Source organism: Betta splendens, chromosome 3 (genome assembly GCF_900634795.4).
Source record: "Betta splendens chromosome 3, fBetSpl5.4, whole genome shotgun sequence".
In the NCBI taxonomy this organism is placed as follows: Eukaryota; Metazoa; Chordata; class Actinopteri; order Anabantiformes; family Osphronemidae; genus Betta; species Betta splendens.
In genome coordinates this window covers 14,461,232-14,476,228 of record NC_040883.2, presented here as the reverse complement: position 1 = coordinate 14,476,228, position 14,997 = coordinate 14,461,232, and the positions used below count along the sequence as shown (strand labels likewise).

Genomic DNA, 14,997 nt, shown 5'->3' with positions numbered 1-14,997 from the left:
TGGTAACGTGAGCGCTTCGGCCAATGAGCTTCTTTCCCAGTGGACACTTATCATCAGATTTATTGATTTATTTAATATGAACATTGTTTAATGTGTTTTTATTAAGATGACCCACCCTGTTTGCTGTAATGCAGACCAGGAGCCAGACTGAATCAAATGCAACGTCGACTCCTTGAAGTGCACTGCACAGTGGTTGATGTGAAAACACCACCACAGAGGATGTGGTGATTTATTATCGTCTTCTCACCAGCACTGTTTTTCCTTTACATTATCGGCTCAGTTACCAAATTACTCATGTGTTTCAAGTGAAGTATACTTGAACACATGTTCATGTTTGCTGCAAGCTTTTTTTGTTATCAAATATTAAAATGACTCTAGCTAAGCTAGATGTCATACAAATAATTTAATACTGTACATGGCCCTTTACTGCTCTAGATATGTATTTGTGCCCAATGAATTTAATATACAGTATTTAAGACTTGATCTAGGGTCACCATGAGACAGATTCATATTTAAATTAGTTTATTTTTCAACAAATGTGAAACCATGTCAGAATAAATTAGCACAAACCTTTAGAACAACTGTTTATGAAAATGGCCCCTGAACCAGACGTTGAGGTTCTCTAACCTGTGGCTCACATATTCAGCATCATCCCAGCTGCAACGCTTTTGCCCCAGAGACACTGGTAAAAGAACTCCACTAATGGCAAATTTGCATGAGAAGTTTTATTTTAATTTCTTGTCATTTTGTTAGTTACATTTCTTGTGTTATTGTTTTGCCATTTGTTAAATGAGTACAGTGTAATTATGGGTTATTGTGTTCTGTTAGCTGCACTCTGAGCAGAACATCCAGTGACCACAGCCACTTTGCTTCTTCCTCACTTTACCTTCTGTTGCAGTTTATTTTTATATTTCTCTTTTTCTTATGATCATTTGTTGTTTACTTGTTCTTCAGCAACATTTATAGTTTCACACATTCTTCTTTTTAATATGTCTTAAAGGTTCGGAGTGTGGTTCATTGCAATTTACAATGCATTCATGGATTCATTTGGATTTTAAATAGAAACCTCTTGGACATCATTTTTGCTGGCAGCAGTTGTCTCTTCTGAACCTGACACCTTCCGAACATGGCTACTGGGATAGGAACCAGTAGATGGTTTTATTTTCCTCTTGCCACTAATTAATTATTTAATTACCCAAGCTGTGTGCAAATCTCCTTTTTGCATATTTCCATGTACTGTAAAACCTTTAACAATTCAAATTACACTGTCCTGTTATACTTCAAAACAGTGGAGAACAAAAAATGTGAACTTCTGTTAAAAATGTATTTGATCATGAAACAGACTAATGAAACAAACCCACTTCATTTGAAAAAAAAAAAAAAAAGAAAGCAATGATTGGTTACTGGTACACAGGCGAGCGGTTTTTTCTCTCAGGAAAAAAGCTTCAGTGCAGTACCTCTAAATTTAGACTAGATTTACAGAATTGATAGAAAATAGTTTAGTAAACTAAAATAAGGAAACAGCTTAAGAATATAATTACAAAATGTTCACGCTTTCAAAAAAAAAGGCACAGGGGATGCACCAATGCATCCCTCTTTGAGAACACTTGCATATTTCAACTGAATAAATACATCTGCTGCTAATCAATATCAAACAATGCCACATCAGAAGCACAGTCATCATGCAATTACAGCAGAGTGCAACATCTTGACTTAGTGGAAAAACAGCATATAAATATCTGTCAATAAAATATGAAGACCAAATCAAAAGATAAAAGTTATTTAGTACCATTAATCAAAATATTAAAGATTTCAAGCATATACAGTATTTATAATATTTGCCAAAACTATATTCAAAACCACCTTAAAACTATCCTATATATTGATTAAAATGTGCAATTAATAGCATCTGAAAGAGCAGGTTGTAGTCGCATATGCATCTATACTAGAAAACACCTGAACTAGTTATTGCCAAAGAATCACACGTGTATCTGAAAAAGGATCAGAAACTGATCGAGCTACTGATCTAGCATCTACGTTTCAATGCTCTTGTGTCATAGCACAGGACTTTGAGTCTGTCCAGTGGTCTTACATTTGAGAATTAGAAAGCACATTCACAATAAATGCAGCGCTGCTATTTTTAAAACAGTAAAGTTATATTAATAGTGATTCTTGCCAGTTTTTAAACGGAGCATTGGACTGATCCATTTCCCCACATGTCTCAAACTATTCTCGACACCACATAGAATGAAATGTTCGCTCTATGGATCATTTCATCCTGTGTTTTTAATAATTTGCAGCTTAAGAATGCATCACTCATTAATAAACAATCACTGTGCAGCTCAAACTGCCTGACGTCCAGTTTAATATGGACTAAACTAGGGGCTGGTTTGAGTCAAAGTCCTCGTCTTTCCCTTTCAAATATTTACCCTTTAGGGAACCGTTACAGTCTCTCCTCCAGGCCTTGCCAGAAGGCCGCAATACAATTTGATAAATACTCTTCACAAGAAACATATTTACCACAGATTGAAGTTCTCACAGCTCCACTTTTGCATGATACTAAAATCTATTTAGGCCACTGCTACTGCTTAAAGTAAATCTATAAAGACCCTAAAATCACATGCGCACACACACACACACACATGACCAACCAGCAACGCACCTGGAGGAACGTAAACTCAGTTTGTGAAACAAAAGTGAACCAATGATTTACATTAAACTATAGCTTTGCTGTTTTAACCACACAGATTTCAAAAACAGCTGTGTTATTTTCTGTTCCTCTTTCTAAATTAAAAATGACCAGGTAAATAAATTACACCTTAATTCAATGCCTTTGGAGGCACAATCTGATGGAGCAATAGAAAATCAGTGTTCATTAAAAGGAATCATTGTTGCTGCAACTTTTAGAAAGGATTTGTTCTTATTTCAACTATCATTACTCCATTACAGTGGAGGAGTCTAATTGACCAGATGAGAATCTGAGGGAAGAGCAGCTCAGCTGATAGCTCTGCTACACATAACTCATTATGCTTGGTCAATAAGGGGAATCTGCTAAAGTAAAATCTGTGCATGTCAAACAGTGAGCTCAGGAAAAAAAGAGCAGTAAGTCAAACTAAATCTAACTTAAAATGAAAAGGAGACAAGGCAGTTAGTCTTTCAAAAAACAACCTTCACAGTCAAAGGAGACCTCACAGTAAGACCTCACCAGTCAATAAGCTTTCAACTGTAATGGGCAGTGGACAATAATCTGTGCTATGGATGACACTACAGTTTAGAAATTACCTCATATGTTGAAGCAGCATCAACGGTGCAAATTCTAGCTTATAAATAGTTAAGAATCAGAAGTAACATTTTTCTATTTCTCAACTTCCATCTCAGAATTTAAGAAAGCGGAAATAGAAGAAGAGCCCAAAAGCCCTGTATCCTCAGACAGTGTCGTTAAGAGTCTCTGTGGAGAGCCAGATCTTTGCCCCATTCAGAAATTTACTGATGGGAGTCCCGTGGAGACTGCGGCGGCACAGATTTCCCCTCGGGCTAAAAGGGAAGGTAGAGGTCAGGAAGTCTGGAAGTGTAGATGGGTCATGTGCTGAACTTGCCTTAAAATACATCCTCCTCTGATCTGAAGGGGCCTCACTTGGACTAGGGAGAGGTGTGCTGCTGGGAGTGGGTCCCTTATACTGCCTGAGCTGGTTGTGCAGCATATCAATCTCATCGACCAGTTGGGAAAGCTTGTGGTACGCGGTGATGGGGCCTCCTCTGGGAATACAGGCCTCAGACACCCAGCGCAGAAAGAACAGCTTCCAGAGGGCCATGTGAGAGGGCATGAACAGGGGAATGAGGAGGCCTTGCTGGTCAGCAGGCCGAGCAAAGAAGTCTCTGAAGAAGCGGTCTGATGGGCTTTCGTCTTTAGCAGGTGAGAAGTCAGGTCTCAGCTCAGACACCAGAGATCCTCGTCGCGGAACCAATGCATCCTCTGTGTTCTTCACTCCATTGCGCAGAGATCCTGCTGTTGCTCGCAATGTAGAGCTGTAACTTTTCTGCTGGAAACAAAGACAAGGTGATAGATCATTAACACCACAGGCTGCAGCAGCTTCTCGTCTTTCCATCTATACTATCCAATACTCACGGTGCAGAAACCTTCAACTTAATTTTCTTAGTTCAAGTTTTGATGTCACATAAAAGAAGAGCTGTCACTAATGACATCTATCAGGAAAAACAGTAATACCTATAAACATAAGACTAATGTGTTCTAATGTGACTTACATCTAACACCACCTACTATTATTTCACTACACAGAAACTGAAAATAACATATGGAGTGTGTTTTGTTTAATTTGCACTCAGATATGCTCTTTATTAAAGACACCTCTGCAAACACAACACCTTATCATTTTTAAATCCCTGTGGGGGAAAAAATACTATAAAAAGAAAAAAGTCAAGTAATAATGTGTTGCCTAGGAACAAAAGAGTGTAATGTATGTCATCCCAGGAAATGGATTGAAAGCAGATGTTTTCTCTACAAATACACAAGACATCGGAACGTAAAGACAAATGCGAAAAATGTTTCCATTTAAAAGATACGTAATTATGAGTTAAATAAAAGTGTTACCTTTGTGCGCTTGAAGGTTTTCACTTCCCCGTTTTGAACACAAGCAGCCCCTTTGCCTACATACATGGGGTTGTTAAACAGAGTCAAGTCTTTGATGGAGAACTGCTGTGACCAGTTCCAAATGGGAGGGAAATACACAACATGGTCCTCTCCTTGTGGGATGGCTTTACTCTTGGCAAAGTCCTGTGAGGTAAGTACAATGTTATTTCCACTTTGTAAAACTATAAGTACTATAGTTTGCTTTTGGGAGATGCAGATGTTACTTTCTAAAAGGTTATTCTGTTTGTATGATGCTTTCTGTCTTCCAAAAAGATTTGTTACAATTATATCATTAACATATATTGCCATGACATCCATGACAAGTGTCCATAAATCTCCTCACCATCAGGTACTGAGCGCGCTGTTTAGAAGAATTGAAGAGAAAAGTACTGAAGAGTGGTATCCACATGCTGTCACTCAGTACTGTCAGATAGGTCTCAGAGAACTCGAATGCTGCTGGGTACTGGTTCATCATCTGCCACACGCAGTCCAGGAACAGCATGAACACTGGGGACTTAGCAAACGAGGAGGAAGATAAGTAGGGTGAGTGTCTACAGGAGGAAGCTAGTTAAACGCTTCTGGGACACATACCTCCTCTTTGTCACTCTTGTTCAGGTGGTCGCATCGGTCCAGAAAGCGATGGCCAGCCATCACCCACTCCTTCTGCACCAAACTCTGAAAGCCAATTCGGCTGCGGTAATGAGGGTCCAACATGAGCTGCACCAGGGAGGACACTACACAGTTCAGGTCTCTGTCTTCTTCCTCTGCACAGGGTTAGAGAGAAAGACCAGCAAAATAAAACCAACTGCATTTTAAGGACAATGACAGAAAAAAATAATCTATTAAAAACTCTACATAACACATCTACAATATTATGGTTACATTAATGTACTCAAAGCCATTCAAACATGTGACAGAAAATCTATCAAAAGGGCAGAGCTGTACCTTGGAGTATGACTGAAGCATTGTTTCCATCCAGGTGGAAAACCACATCCGCTGATAATTTCAACACAATCCTTGGATCACAAACAGAATTCACATATTAATTCACTTCAAATTCACCAAATCATTAACGCTATTATAGTGAATTAGAGATATACACAAAAACTTTTGTAGCCTATAACTTATGTAAATATGTTTTATAGAAGGATGATTGATTGAGACTATACTAAACACTGTTATTCATGTACCTGACATGTTCCAGCCATCGTGAGTTTTCAATGGATGAAAGCCACCTCTCCTCAGATTCCTCAAAAGGATCTGCACACAGCCAATACGTACACACTTAAATATACAGAAACACACAAAAATTGTTATGGCAATGGCTATAAAACAGATCCAAAGAGTGCTGACCTATGACACAGATCTGCCTGATCTTAATGAAGGCAGCCTGGATGTCCTGGATGTTGGGAAGATTCTTGTCCAGCTCTAGCTTTATGGGCTCCCCACGGTGTGGATGGCTTTTTGTGATGCCAGCAGCAATCCTACAACGAAACACGTAGATAACCTTACTTTTAAACATCACTCAGTTCATCTCCACATCCCAGTGCTTTGAGTGGACACAGTAAGTTGTATTTTCATATGCATGTTGAGTATCTGAGGGAAGTCAAAAGCGTTACGCTACTTCTGCTCAATCTTCTTCTGCTGTAGAGGATCGCATACGCTGGCCATGCGAACTAGAGCACTCCCATTGGGGTGACTCCAACACCAGAGCTGAGAAAGACACAGAAAACCGGTCAAAAATGCTTTAGGGGGAGGAAAATCAGGAATACACTGTAGATTATTATCTATAAATGACTATTTGTGTTATAATGTTCTAATTGTATACAACTTAAAAAAAGGTAAACCTGTTCTATAAACATGAAACACTCACAGGGATGCGATTATCCATAAAATATATGGCGTGCTGCTTTAGATCTTGATCTGCCAGTGAAACCGGGACCACAATGTACTCAGGAAGACTAAGAAGTGGAGAAACAGAAGTGTTACACAGGAATCAAAGCTGGACATTGTCTGTATGTGTTGTACCAATTTGCCAATGGGAATGTTTTCAAATGAGAAATTAAAAGTGCTACTTGACACAAAGATGTCAGATTTGATTGTTATGGTAATGTAATATGCCCAGAACAAAAAGATGAGCTGAAAACCTTGATGAAATGGTATAATCAGTGTTGATGGCGCAAACCCTCCACTCCGAAGCACTTGTTCTCTTGATCTCACGATCCCAGTCAGATGAACGGTCAAAAATTGGGGTTTGTGACCTTCCTTGAGGGTTGGCGCCACGGACTCGCTCCCCTGAAAATATAAATGCAAAGATGCCATCTACTGTGTACAATGTAGATAAAAATGGAGCGTGAAAGACTTACGGTACCTTTAGATTCATGGTATTGCCGTCCTTGATACTCAAACCCAAACAGCAGCAGAAGGTCAGCTGGATGGGAATAGTGGGCAATAGCAAGGCAGACCTAGAATAAGAGACTGCTATTATGGCATAAGCAGTAGAGTAACAGAACATCTGATGATCTGAATGTTAGACATTAGGCCAAGCGACGCCAAAGTTTTTTTGAAAAATGTTCCTGTGACTGTACGTTTAAAGAACAAGTGAAGGCTGGGAAGGCACAGACAGCCTACTACTGCTCTGACTCCTCTGGACTGAATGTATCTGTGGCTCCACTGGAGTCACACAAAGCAGTCCATTCAGCAGTAAAGCTGTGAATAACATGAGAGGACACAGAAAAAGTGAGTGCGCGCATAGACACGGCTGCTCCCAACTTTGTAATTTCCCATGGCAAAATAAGTTATTATAGGTTGGCTTTAATCCATATGTTACAAGGAAGTAAAGAACTGAGCCCGGCACTTGGTTCACGCTGTAATTACACACACACTGTCCAGAAATAAATTCCCAAGGAGCAAGCAGGGCAGACACGCTTCTATTTCAGTGCTTTGTACACCATCAACCTTCCACATTTTCTTGTTTGGGATAGAGAGTTCTATTCTATAATGTTGTTGTGGACAAAAGGGCAGCAGGTATTTCCTGGCTAACTTTTCTAAAACCTGCATACACATTCATCCCAGGTAAAATGGAGCAGATTAGACGAGCAACTTCATACTTTCACATTTACACATGCACATTTCAACACTGACAAACGTTCCTAATGTTGATGCTTGTAAGCCGCTCGCCTTAACCACCACCTTTTAATGACAGCACATGTTTAATGTAAGACTACTTTTAGAGGTCGTTTACAAACTACAAAACTGAGCTGGATGAAGATTTCGTCTCTAATCTCCCTGTGCAGGGTATGAGTCAGAGACAGACTCCCAGTTGTTCCTGCAATCAGGACCCCTCTTAGTTTCCTTTACCGTGAATGAGCATTGTTCTCTTCTACTTTCTGTTAGAGAAGTTAGTACTTGTTTTCTGACTGAGGGTGAGAAAGTAGCACATCAAAGCTTGCATGATATATATATCCGCATCACTGAGGAAGTAGTTACACTGAAACTGAGCGTATGCATGCAGCAAGCTCACACAGAGAGGAAGTAAAACGTTAGCCACCAATGATAGTAGAAGCCTTCAAGCATTTTGTGTAAACAGACAAGGTGATTAAAAGAGATTAGAAACTACTGCGATGATATAGTCTAACTGCTGTGAAGACTAGTGCGATCTACGGTCAGATCGGTAAGTTCACACCCCTGTGTACAACTGCAGCATTCAGTATCTGATCCTACTGTCAAAACTAAGGGAAAGTCAAAAGTAACTTTGTTTTGTTTAGTGCAACACTGATAAACCAGACTTTGTAGAAGCTTACATGAAGAAAAAAAAAGGTTCTCTCACCTTTTTTGCACTTTCAGGCCCGGCCTCGTCAAAGCAGAACCGTATGATGCGCAGGTCTTTGCAGTAGAGGATGAGCTCGGTGGGGTTGAACTTCAGCTTCTTGTTTAAGCCCAACACTTTCTTCTTCCCTTTTGTATCATTCACTGAGAAAGCAAACAACATATGACAACTCTCCCAATGGACACAGCAACGTTTCATGAAACTATAAGATACTGTACATATTTCATTTTACTACCAAAAAATCAATTCTTGATTTTGCTACTATCTGTGCAGTTAGGCCACATCTTAAATGGTTTGGCTCCTGTAGATTTGTGCTAGTGTAAGATTGATAATGTTGCCTTCTGTATCCCAGTGCTGGGTAGAACAATGCTTCATACTGTAACACAACAAACTCTGCTCCGGGCAGTGGGTCTCACGGTGTCAGACATCAACAGCAACGGGATGTACAGTCTAAACAAGCCTAATCCCAGGCTGCCAGGCTGTGCTGTCACCACACACTGACTTAGCTGTGACGTCACTCTATTAGATTACTAACAACAAATGAGACCTGTCTTCTAAACAGACTATCAAAGAGGAATGAGGAATGATCTAATCTTGACATTAGTCATTAGTCTTAACAGACAGCGACAATACAAAGACAAAGATACTGGCAGAAGCGGGTATTAATTTTAATGGTAATAATGGTTTTAATGATAATTTGCTGTGTTCTGTTAATTGATTAGACAAAATATAAAGGTTTAGGCTCTGATTAGGTTTCTAAATATAAGAGCCAGTGAAAGTAATGTACCTGTCACTACTTGCTCCAGACAGGTGAGAGGGATGTCGTGCTCTCCGAGCAGCCGGTGGGACAACGGGGTCTTCTGTAATAAAGTCAGACAAGAACTAATCATCTAAGACGCTGTTGTTGCTGGATGAAGTTAATTCCCTCACACCAAGCAATGATAAAGTTCCAATTCATTATCACAACAATCCGCAGCGTAGCTGGAAATGACGTCTGTTCTCTCACTTCTTGTGCGCTATCAGTGACAATGTAGCACAGGAAAGTACACAGGCTTTCCTTCCTCTTTGCCAGATGCACTGCCGTTAAAAAATGTCTGTGGAAACTCAGAGCTAAAACGGTGCCCAGTCTTTATTTCAAACCTGATACCAAACTAAAGGAGGAACTGTAAGGAACCATGAGGAAGCTCAAAGTTTTAGTTTTAACACTTAAACATGTCTCAACCGGCTTTTCAGTTGTTCTTAGTAGTAGGTAAAACACAATGCTGCCATTTAACTCTCCACATTCTTACCTGCTTAACAGGAGCATCCTGTGGGATGAAGGAGACCTTAAAATTTGTGCATATCAACCTTCCCCACAGGTCATCCTGGGTGCTTTCAGCGCTGATGCACTTCCTCACAAAATTCACTTCATTAACTACGATCTCGCCTGGGGAAAAGCCAAAGAAAGAGAAGACAGATGTGAGCAGACAGGGACTTCAGTGCTGTGACAATCTGCACCAACAAAACCAAACCACTGTTAAATTAAACTGTTATTGAGTTTGAATGTCAGTGTTCTAAATGCGTTCAGCAATATAAAAAGGAACAAGACTGCATGAACGTGACACTTTAACTGGATGCACTGCTGTTTACAAGCAACTACAAACCACTGCGCACAGAGCGGACACAACCCGGCGTGTTTGTGCAACAGGAGTATGATTGTGTTAGTCTATATGACAAAACCGTCAACAATGAAGACTTTTAAAAAGCTGATGGTGCGTTACAGGAGGTTTTGTTCAGTCGCCTACAGGCCCCATGCACATCCTGTGTTTATGTGACAGTAGGTGGGACAGTTCTACCACATGAGCGTTGGCACTTCTAATGATCACCTCATGATATATACACAAGGGATTTAAAAAAGCATTGAGAACTGGGGCGGCAGGGTGGAGTCCTGCACACAGTCACTTCAAAGCGCCGCGTCAGAACAGGGTGCAGCAAATTTAAAGTACGTTAGAAAACAACGAAGCTGCTCGTGAAACCAGTTTTGTCTGTCCTTCAAAGACTGAAAGATTAGAAAAACATGGATCCCAGAGCAATAATGCTTACTGAAGGTTTTACCAGCCATGTAGCAAGAACCAAAAACACTCATTGAATAAAATATCCTTCATTTAAAAATCAGCAAATGAAGCTTTTTGTGGCTTTAGTAGTAGAGGGATTCTCCGTATGTATCCAATAACAGTCAACATAACATCATGAAAAGGACATTTTAGGAGGCTCCCACAAGTCTCCCATGTCAACCACCCACACAAAAGGAATAAGTACTAATCTCTCAGCACTTAAACCCAATCAGCCCTTTCAACCACATCAGTTATTTGATCCTTGGTTGAAGGTCCTATTTACTGGGACTAAAATATAACATGCCCTCACAAGAAAGTATAAGTTGTATTTTATATATTGTATGAAAACAGGAAGGACATTGGGACAAAACAGGGAACTTTCTCAATTTAACAGCTAAGTGAAGACTTCTGTGTGGTTGCTTATGTTTTTAACAATGCTCATTGTATTAATACTTCACATGTCATTAGAATTTTCCATCCAATTTTCAAAACATGAATACTGTTTCTACACAACAAGTACCTATTGATTATTCAAATGTTTACAGACACTATTTTCTTTTTCACTTAAAAATGAAAAAAATGTTTTAAAGGCTGTGATGACGTATAGAAGAATTCACCAACAACACATTAGTACTAAAGTTATAACTACATGTATTTGCTTTGGCTACGACTGATTAATGTGATCACCTGAGATGATCACCAGTCAGATTAAACTGCGACACACATTCAAAAATAGACTGAGTTGTCATTCTGTCTGCAACCTGATTGGCTGGACACACAACTACAGGCACAGCTGTGCCAGTCACCGTGTTTGCAGCACTTCCATTAGCCAGGTTTCTCATATAAATGAAGTAAAAACATAATGGTAACATAAAGGTCTGCATACGTTTGAAGCATGTGAACAATTTCTTCTAACGCTGTCTTATTTTTGGAAGCCTGGTTCAAGAAGACAGAAGAGCCTGCTTTGTGACATTTCTGGATGTGTGTGTTGGGGGTGCTGACTTTAAAAAAAATACATTGTCATCGTTTTTAGATAATAAGCTTACCTGGAAGTAACGTTGGTTCCAGCTTTTTAATAGGTGGTTCAATCGCTTTCCTTACGTCAGTCTACAGAAGAAGGACAAATTGAAGATAAATAAACACTTAATGCATTTTAACCAAAGCATAAAATACAAATGACTAATGCCAGAACTTATAGAGGCGCTTCCTAACATGCCTAACTGATGATCACAACTGTTAGGGCTTGTTGCGATGAAGTAATGTTGCATTAACGCCTGCAAAACAGTAGGTGTCAATCGGGTGAGCAGGTTAAGCTGACAAAACAAGTATCGCTGAGCTCATATGGGTTTTAGGAGTCATGTGTTTTCCTATCGTTGGCTCTACTCCAACATACTGATCTTAAGAGAATGAATGACTATGAAAAGTGCTGACTTTGTTTGGCTGGGGTGAAAGTGTACGCTTTTTTTCAGAACAATAAAAACACCACTACCTCATTTTTATTTCCGGAAACTGAAAAACACTCACCCAGGCTAATTATGTGCATTAACAGGTGTTTATTCAGTCCCAAAATGTAAAATACACTAAACTACCCTACGTTTTACAGAAGGAGCTACATGCTTCTTAGGTGGTTAGGTTCTTAGTGGATCTGTGGGTTGCCAGTTGTGCTGACCTGTCTCATCAATCCAGTGGACCAATTACTATTTCTTGACACCCAGTGGCATTCGATTAAATGCTTCCCCCTTTGTGCGCTGATGTTACTGTAAATGTTTTTCACGATCACACGTCAAATATCAGCTTTCCTTCCGCGGGACCCCTGTCACGACGGCTTCTGGTTCCTGACCCTGCGCGGCCGCCCACGCTGCCGTTAAACGCCACAAACACACCCATACCTGTACAGGCGGAAGATAACACTTGAAGGTTGGTTTCGGGGTTTTGACAGAAAACATTGTTTTGGTCCGTCCTTTCTGTGACGTTCGTAAACGAGCGCCTGGTCGCTGCCAGTGGGGAGGAAAAAAAGTGTCCGAAGGGAAGGAAGCCGTCAAGAAAGTTGAGATCAGCCTCTAGCCGAGCAAATCCGAGACGTCCCCGTGTAAAATATTCATCGAAACTGGCGGAGCGGGCGACGACACTCCCGCATGTCGAGAATCAGTCGCGCAGCAGAAGACGCGAACCGCTGGAAAAAGTTGACACAAGTTGACGTGCAGACGTCGGCGTTAGCTTGGTTGGCTAGCTAGCATTAAGTACTACATGAAGTTTATGAACGCCGTTGCCACGCGGTGGTCGGATGATGAAAGGGATTCAGAGGCGCCCGCTGTGCATCTACATTTTCTCTCCACCTGTTACTACTGGCTTCCTCAGCGACTTCCTCAAAGTCCAAGTAACTCAGCCAAACGCAGAACTCGACCCCGTAAAGGACTTAACGGCCATGTTTATGTGCCGAGGTCCCGCCCTGTTTCCGGACACCGCCGTGGAGCTGGGACGTTTGTACCGAGACTTACTTTCATCAAACTTTCTCATAAGCTGAAGCGTAATACCGATGCGCTCGGATTGTATTCTATTTTACATTGTCAAATGTATGTGTGTAGCATATATTTATTATTGCCGTTTCCGTCTGTTTATAGTTTAAACGGGTATTTGGTTAGCGTTCATCAAGTACACCACCCATGGACTACGACTCCCACAAGTCACTTTTGCGGGTGTGTCATTTTTTTTTAACAAGAACTTTATTTTCGAAATAAACTATGCAAAAATTAAGTGTCTTAACATGTATTTATTGTAAAAATATTTTTCATTCGAGAAATTGTAAAGATGAGCGTATGACACAAAACACACACAGGAACCAGTGAACCACAATGCTTCTCTAATAAACCAACAACATAACTATAGAAAATTCAAGATACAATCAAAAACCAAATGAAACATATGTAGGCTCTACTTTTCGCTGATGCTTTCATCAGCGGATTAGCTCATCGTTCCAATACGTGATATTTTAGTTGAGTCATCGACAGAACACATTTTGGACGTTAGATGGCTCTGTTGGGCTGCACACTGAAGAAAAGCAGGTCACTGGAAATCTCTGTTACCCCAGGAATTCCACGAAAACACAACAACGTCTAAAAAAATTATATTTAATTCATTATAATTTAAACAACATTTAATTTTTGCCAAGATAGCATTATATTGATTAAAATTTAAATATTAGCCATAAATGCAAACAATAAACATGGCACATTGACCAGAACTTAACATTTGAAGGCTTACAGTCAACAATGTAAACACACTTAAATGAGCTTCAAAAGATGGAGAGAGAAAGGTGCTGTCATTTATTTGAAGGTTTGACAAGATAATTAGGAGCAGGTGTGCAGAAAGGGCCGGGTGATGGACAGACGAGTAATGAAATGGTGGTTATGAAGGGATACAGCTAATATTGCAAAGAGATAATACACTGACTTGAAAAACTGTGTCTGTGCTGCCTTACATTGTCACACATCCTCCCAATGCCCTTTCAAAGACAACCAGACATTTCCACCGTGCTGCTGGTCCACATTCGTTTGCTTCATTACCTGACATGTCAAGCATTGTCCATCAGAGTGCAAGAATGTTGCAGGAGTATCACGTATTTTTATTTCCTACTCCACTTCTACATTTGTCTAGCACACACACACGCACATGCACGCACACACACACGCACACACACACACACACACACACACAAACACACACACACACACACGCACACACACACACTTGTTAGACAGGTTACACCCTGGGTCAATTCACTGCCCAGAGTCAGGATCACCAGCCATGAACTTCAGGAGAGAGTTCTTATTTGTCTAGAGGGAGTTGAATTTTCTTGCTGGAGAAAAAAGAGGAATACTGTCCATTAAAAGATTTGTTTTATTTTGTATAAACAGAACAACTACAGTCTGATAGATAGATAGATAGATAGATAGATAGATAGATAGATAGATAGATAGATAGATAGATAGATAGACAGACAGACAGACAGACAGACAGACAGACAGACAGACAGAAAGACAGACTCACTGACTGACTGACTGATTTATTTATTTATTTATTTATTATTGGACTGTACTTGAATTTTATTAGCATGTTTAATGTTTGCCACATTACAGTTACAGTATATTGCTGTAATGTGAAGTCTATGTGTTTGATAATTCTTAAAACTAGGAAGTAGTAAAGTAAAGTAGCTTTATAACACATCTTTTAGTGCTAATGTATATAAACAGATTAGAATACCTGTGTATTACTGCAGCTGTGGGCCAATAATGCATTACCCCATTAAACTATGAAATAATTTATTAGTTTCTTGGTGGTTTTTAGTGAATATTATTATTATTATCATTTTGGGGATTGACAGTAAGACGGTGAATGTCTGAACGTTTTCTCCACCTGTCGGAGTTAGT

At 39.9% G+C, this 14,997-nt stretch overlaps 1 protein-coding gene across 2 annotated transcripts; it reads right to left on the bottom strand.

Moving 5' to 3' along the window:
* Positions 1 to 706: 706 nt before the first annotated feature.
* mtmr10 (myotubularin related protein 10) lies at positions 707 to 13,266 on the bottom strand. 2 transcript variants are annotated; one of them, XM_029144643.3, is made up of 16 exons: positions 12,460 to 13,266; positions 11,617 to 11,677; positions 9,767 to 9,903; positions 9,265 to 9,337; positions 8,478 to 8,620; positions 7,020 to 7,113; positions 6,796 to 6,943; positions 6,522 to 6,609; positions 6,273 to 6,361; positions 6,002 to 6,132; positions 5,839 to 5,908; positions 5,594 to 5,664; positions 5,240 to 5,412; positions 4,992 to 5,162; positions 4,610 to 4,792; positions 707 to 4,040 (listed from the first exon to the last, which is right to left on the bottom strand). In XM_029144643.3, exons 1-16 carry the CDS (start codon positions 12,514 to 12,516, stop codon positions 3,426 to 3,428), a joined length of 2,304 nt encoding a protein of 767 aa, XP_029000476.1. In that variant the 5' UTR covers positions 12,517 to 13,266; the 3' UTR covers positions 707 to 3,425. The 2 variants fall into 2 exon arrangements, with proteins under 2 accessions (XP_029000476.1, XP_029000477.1); XM_029144644.3 differs by having other exon boundaries at positions 707 to 4,037.
* Positions 13,267 to 14,997: the final 1,731 nt, after the last annotated feature.

What these genes read in the sequence shown, in the direction of transcription:
- mtmr10 (XM_029144643.3), bottom strand. Translation starts at nt 12,516, where the DNA reads ATGTTTTCTGTCAAAACCCCGAAACCAACCTTCAAGTGTTATCTTCCG. An exon ending in GATTATACCATTTCATCAAG is followed by an intron (nt 6,610 to 6,795) that starts GTTTTCAGCTCA and finishes TCCACTTCTTAG; the next exon opens with TCTTCCTGAGTACATTGTGG. An exon ending in AGCGCGCTCAGTACCTGATG is followed by an intron (nt 4,793 to 4,991) that starts GTGAGGAGATTT and finishes CTTACCTCACAG; the next exon opens with GACTTTGCCAAGAGTAAAGC.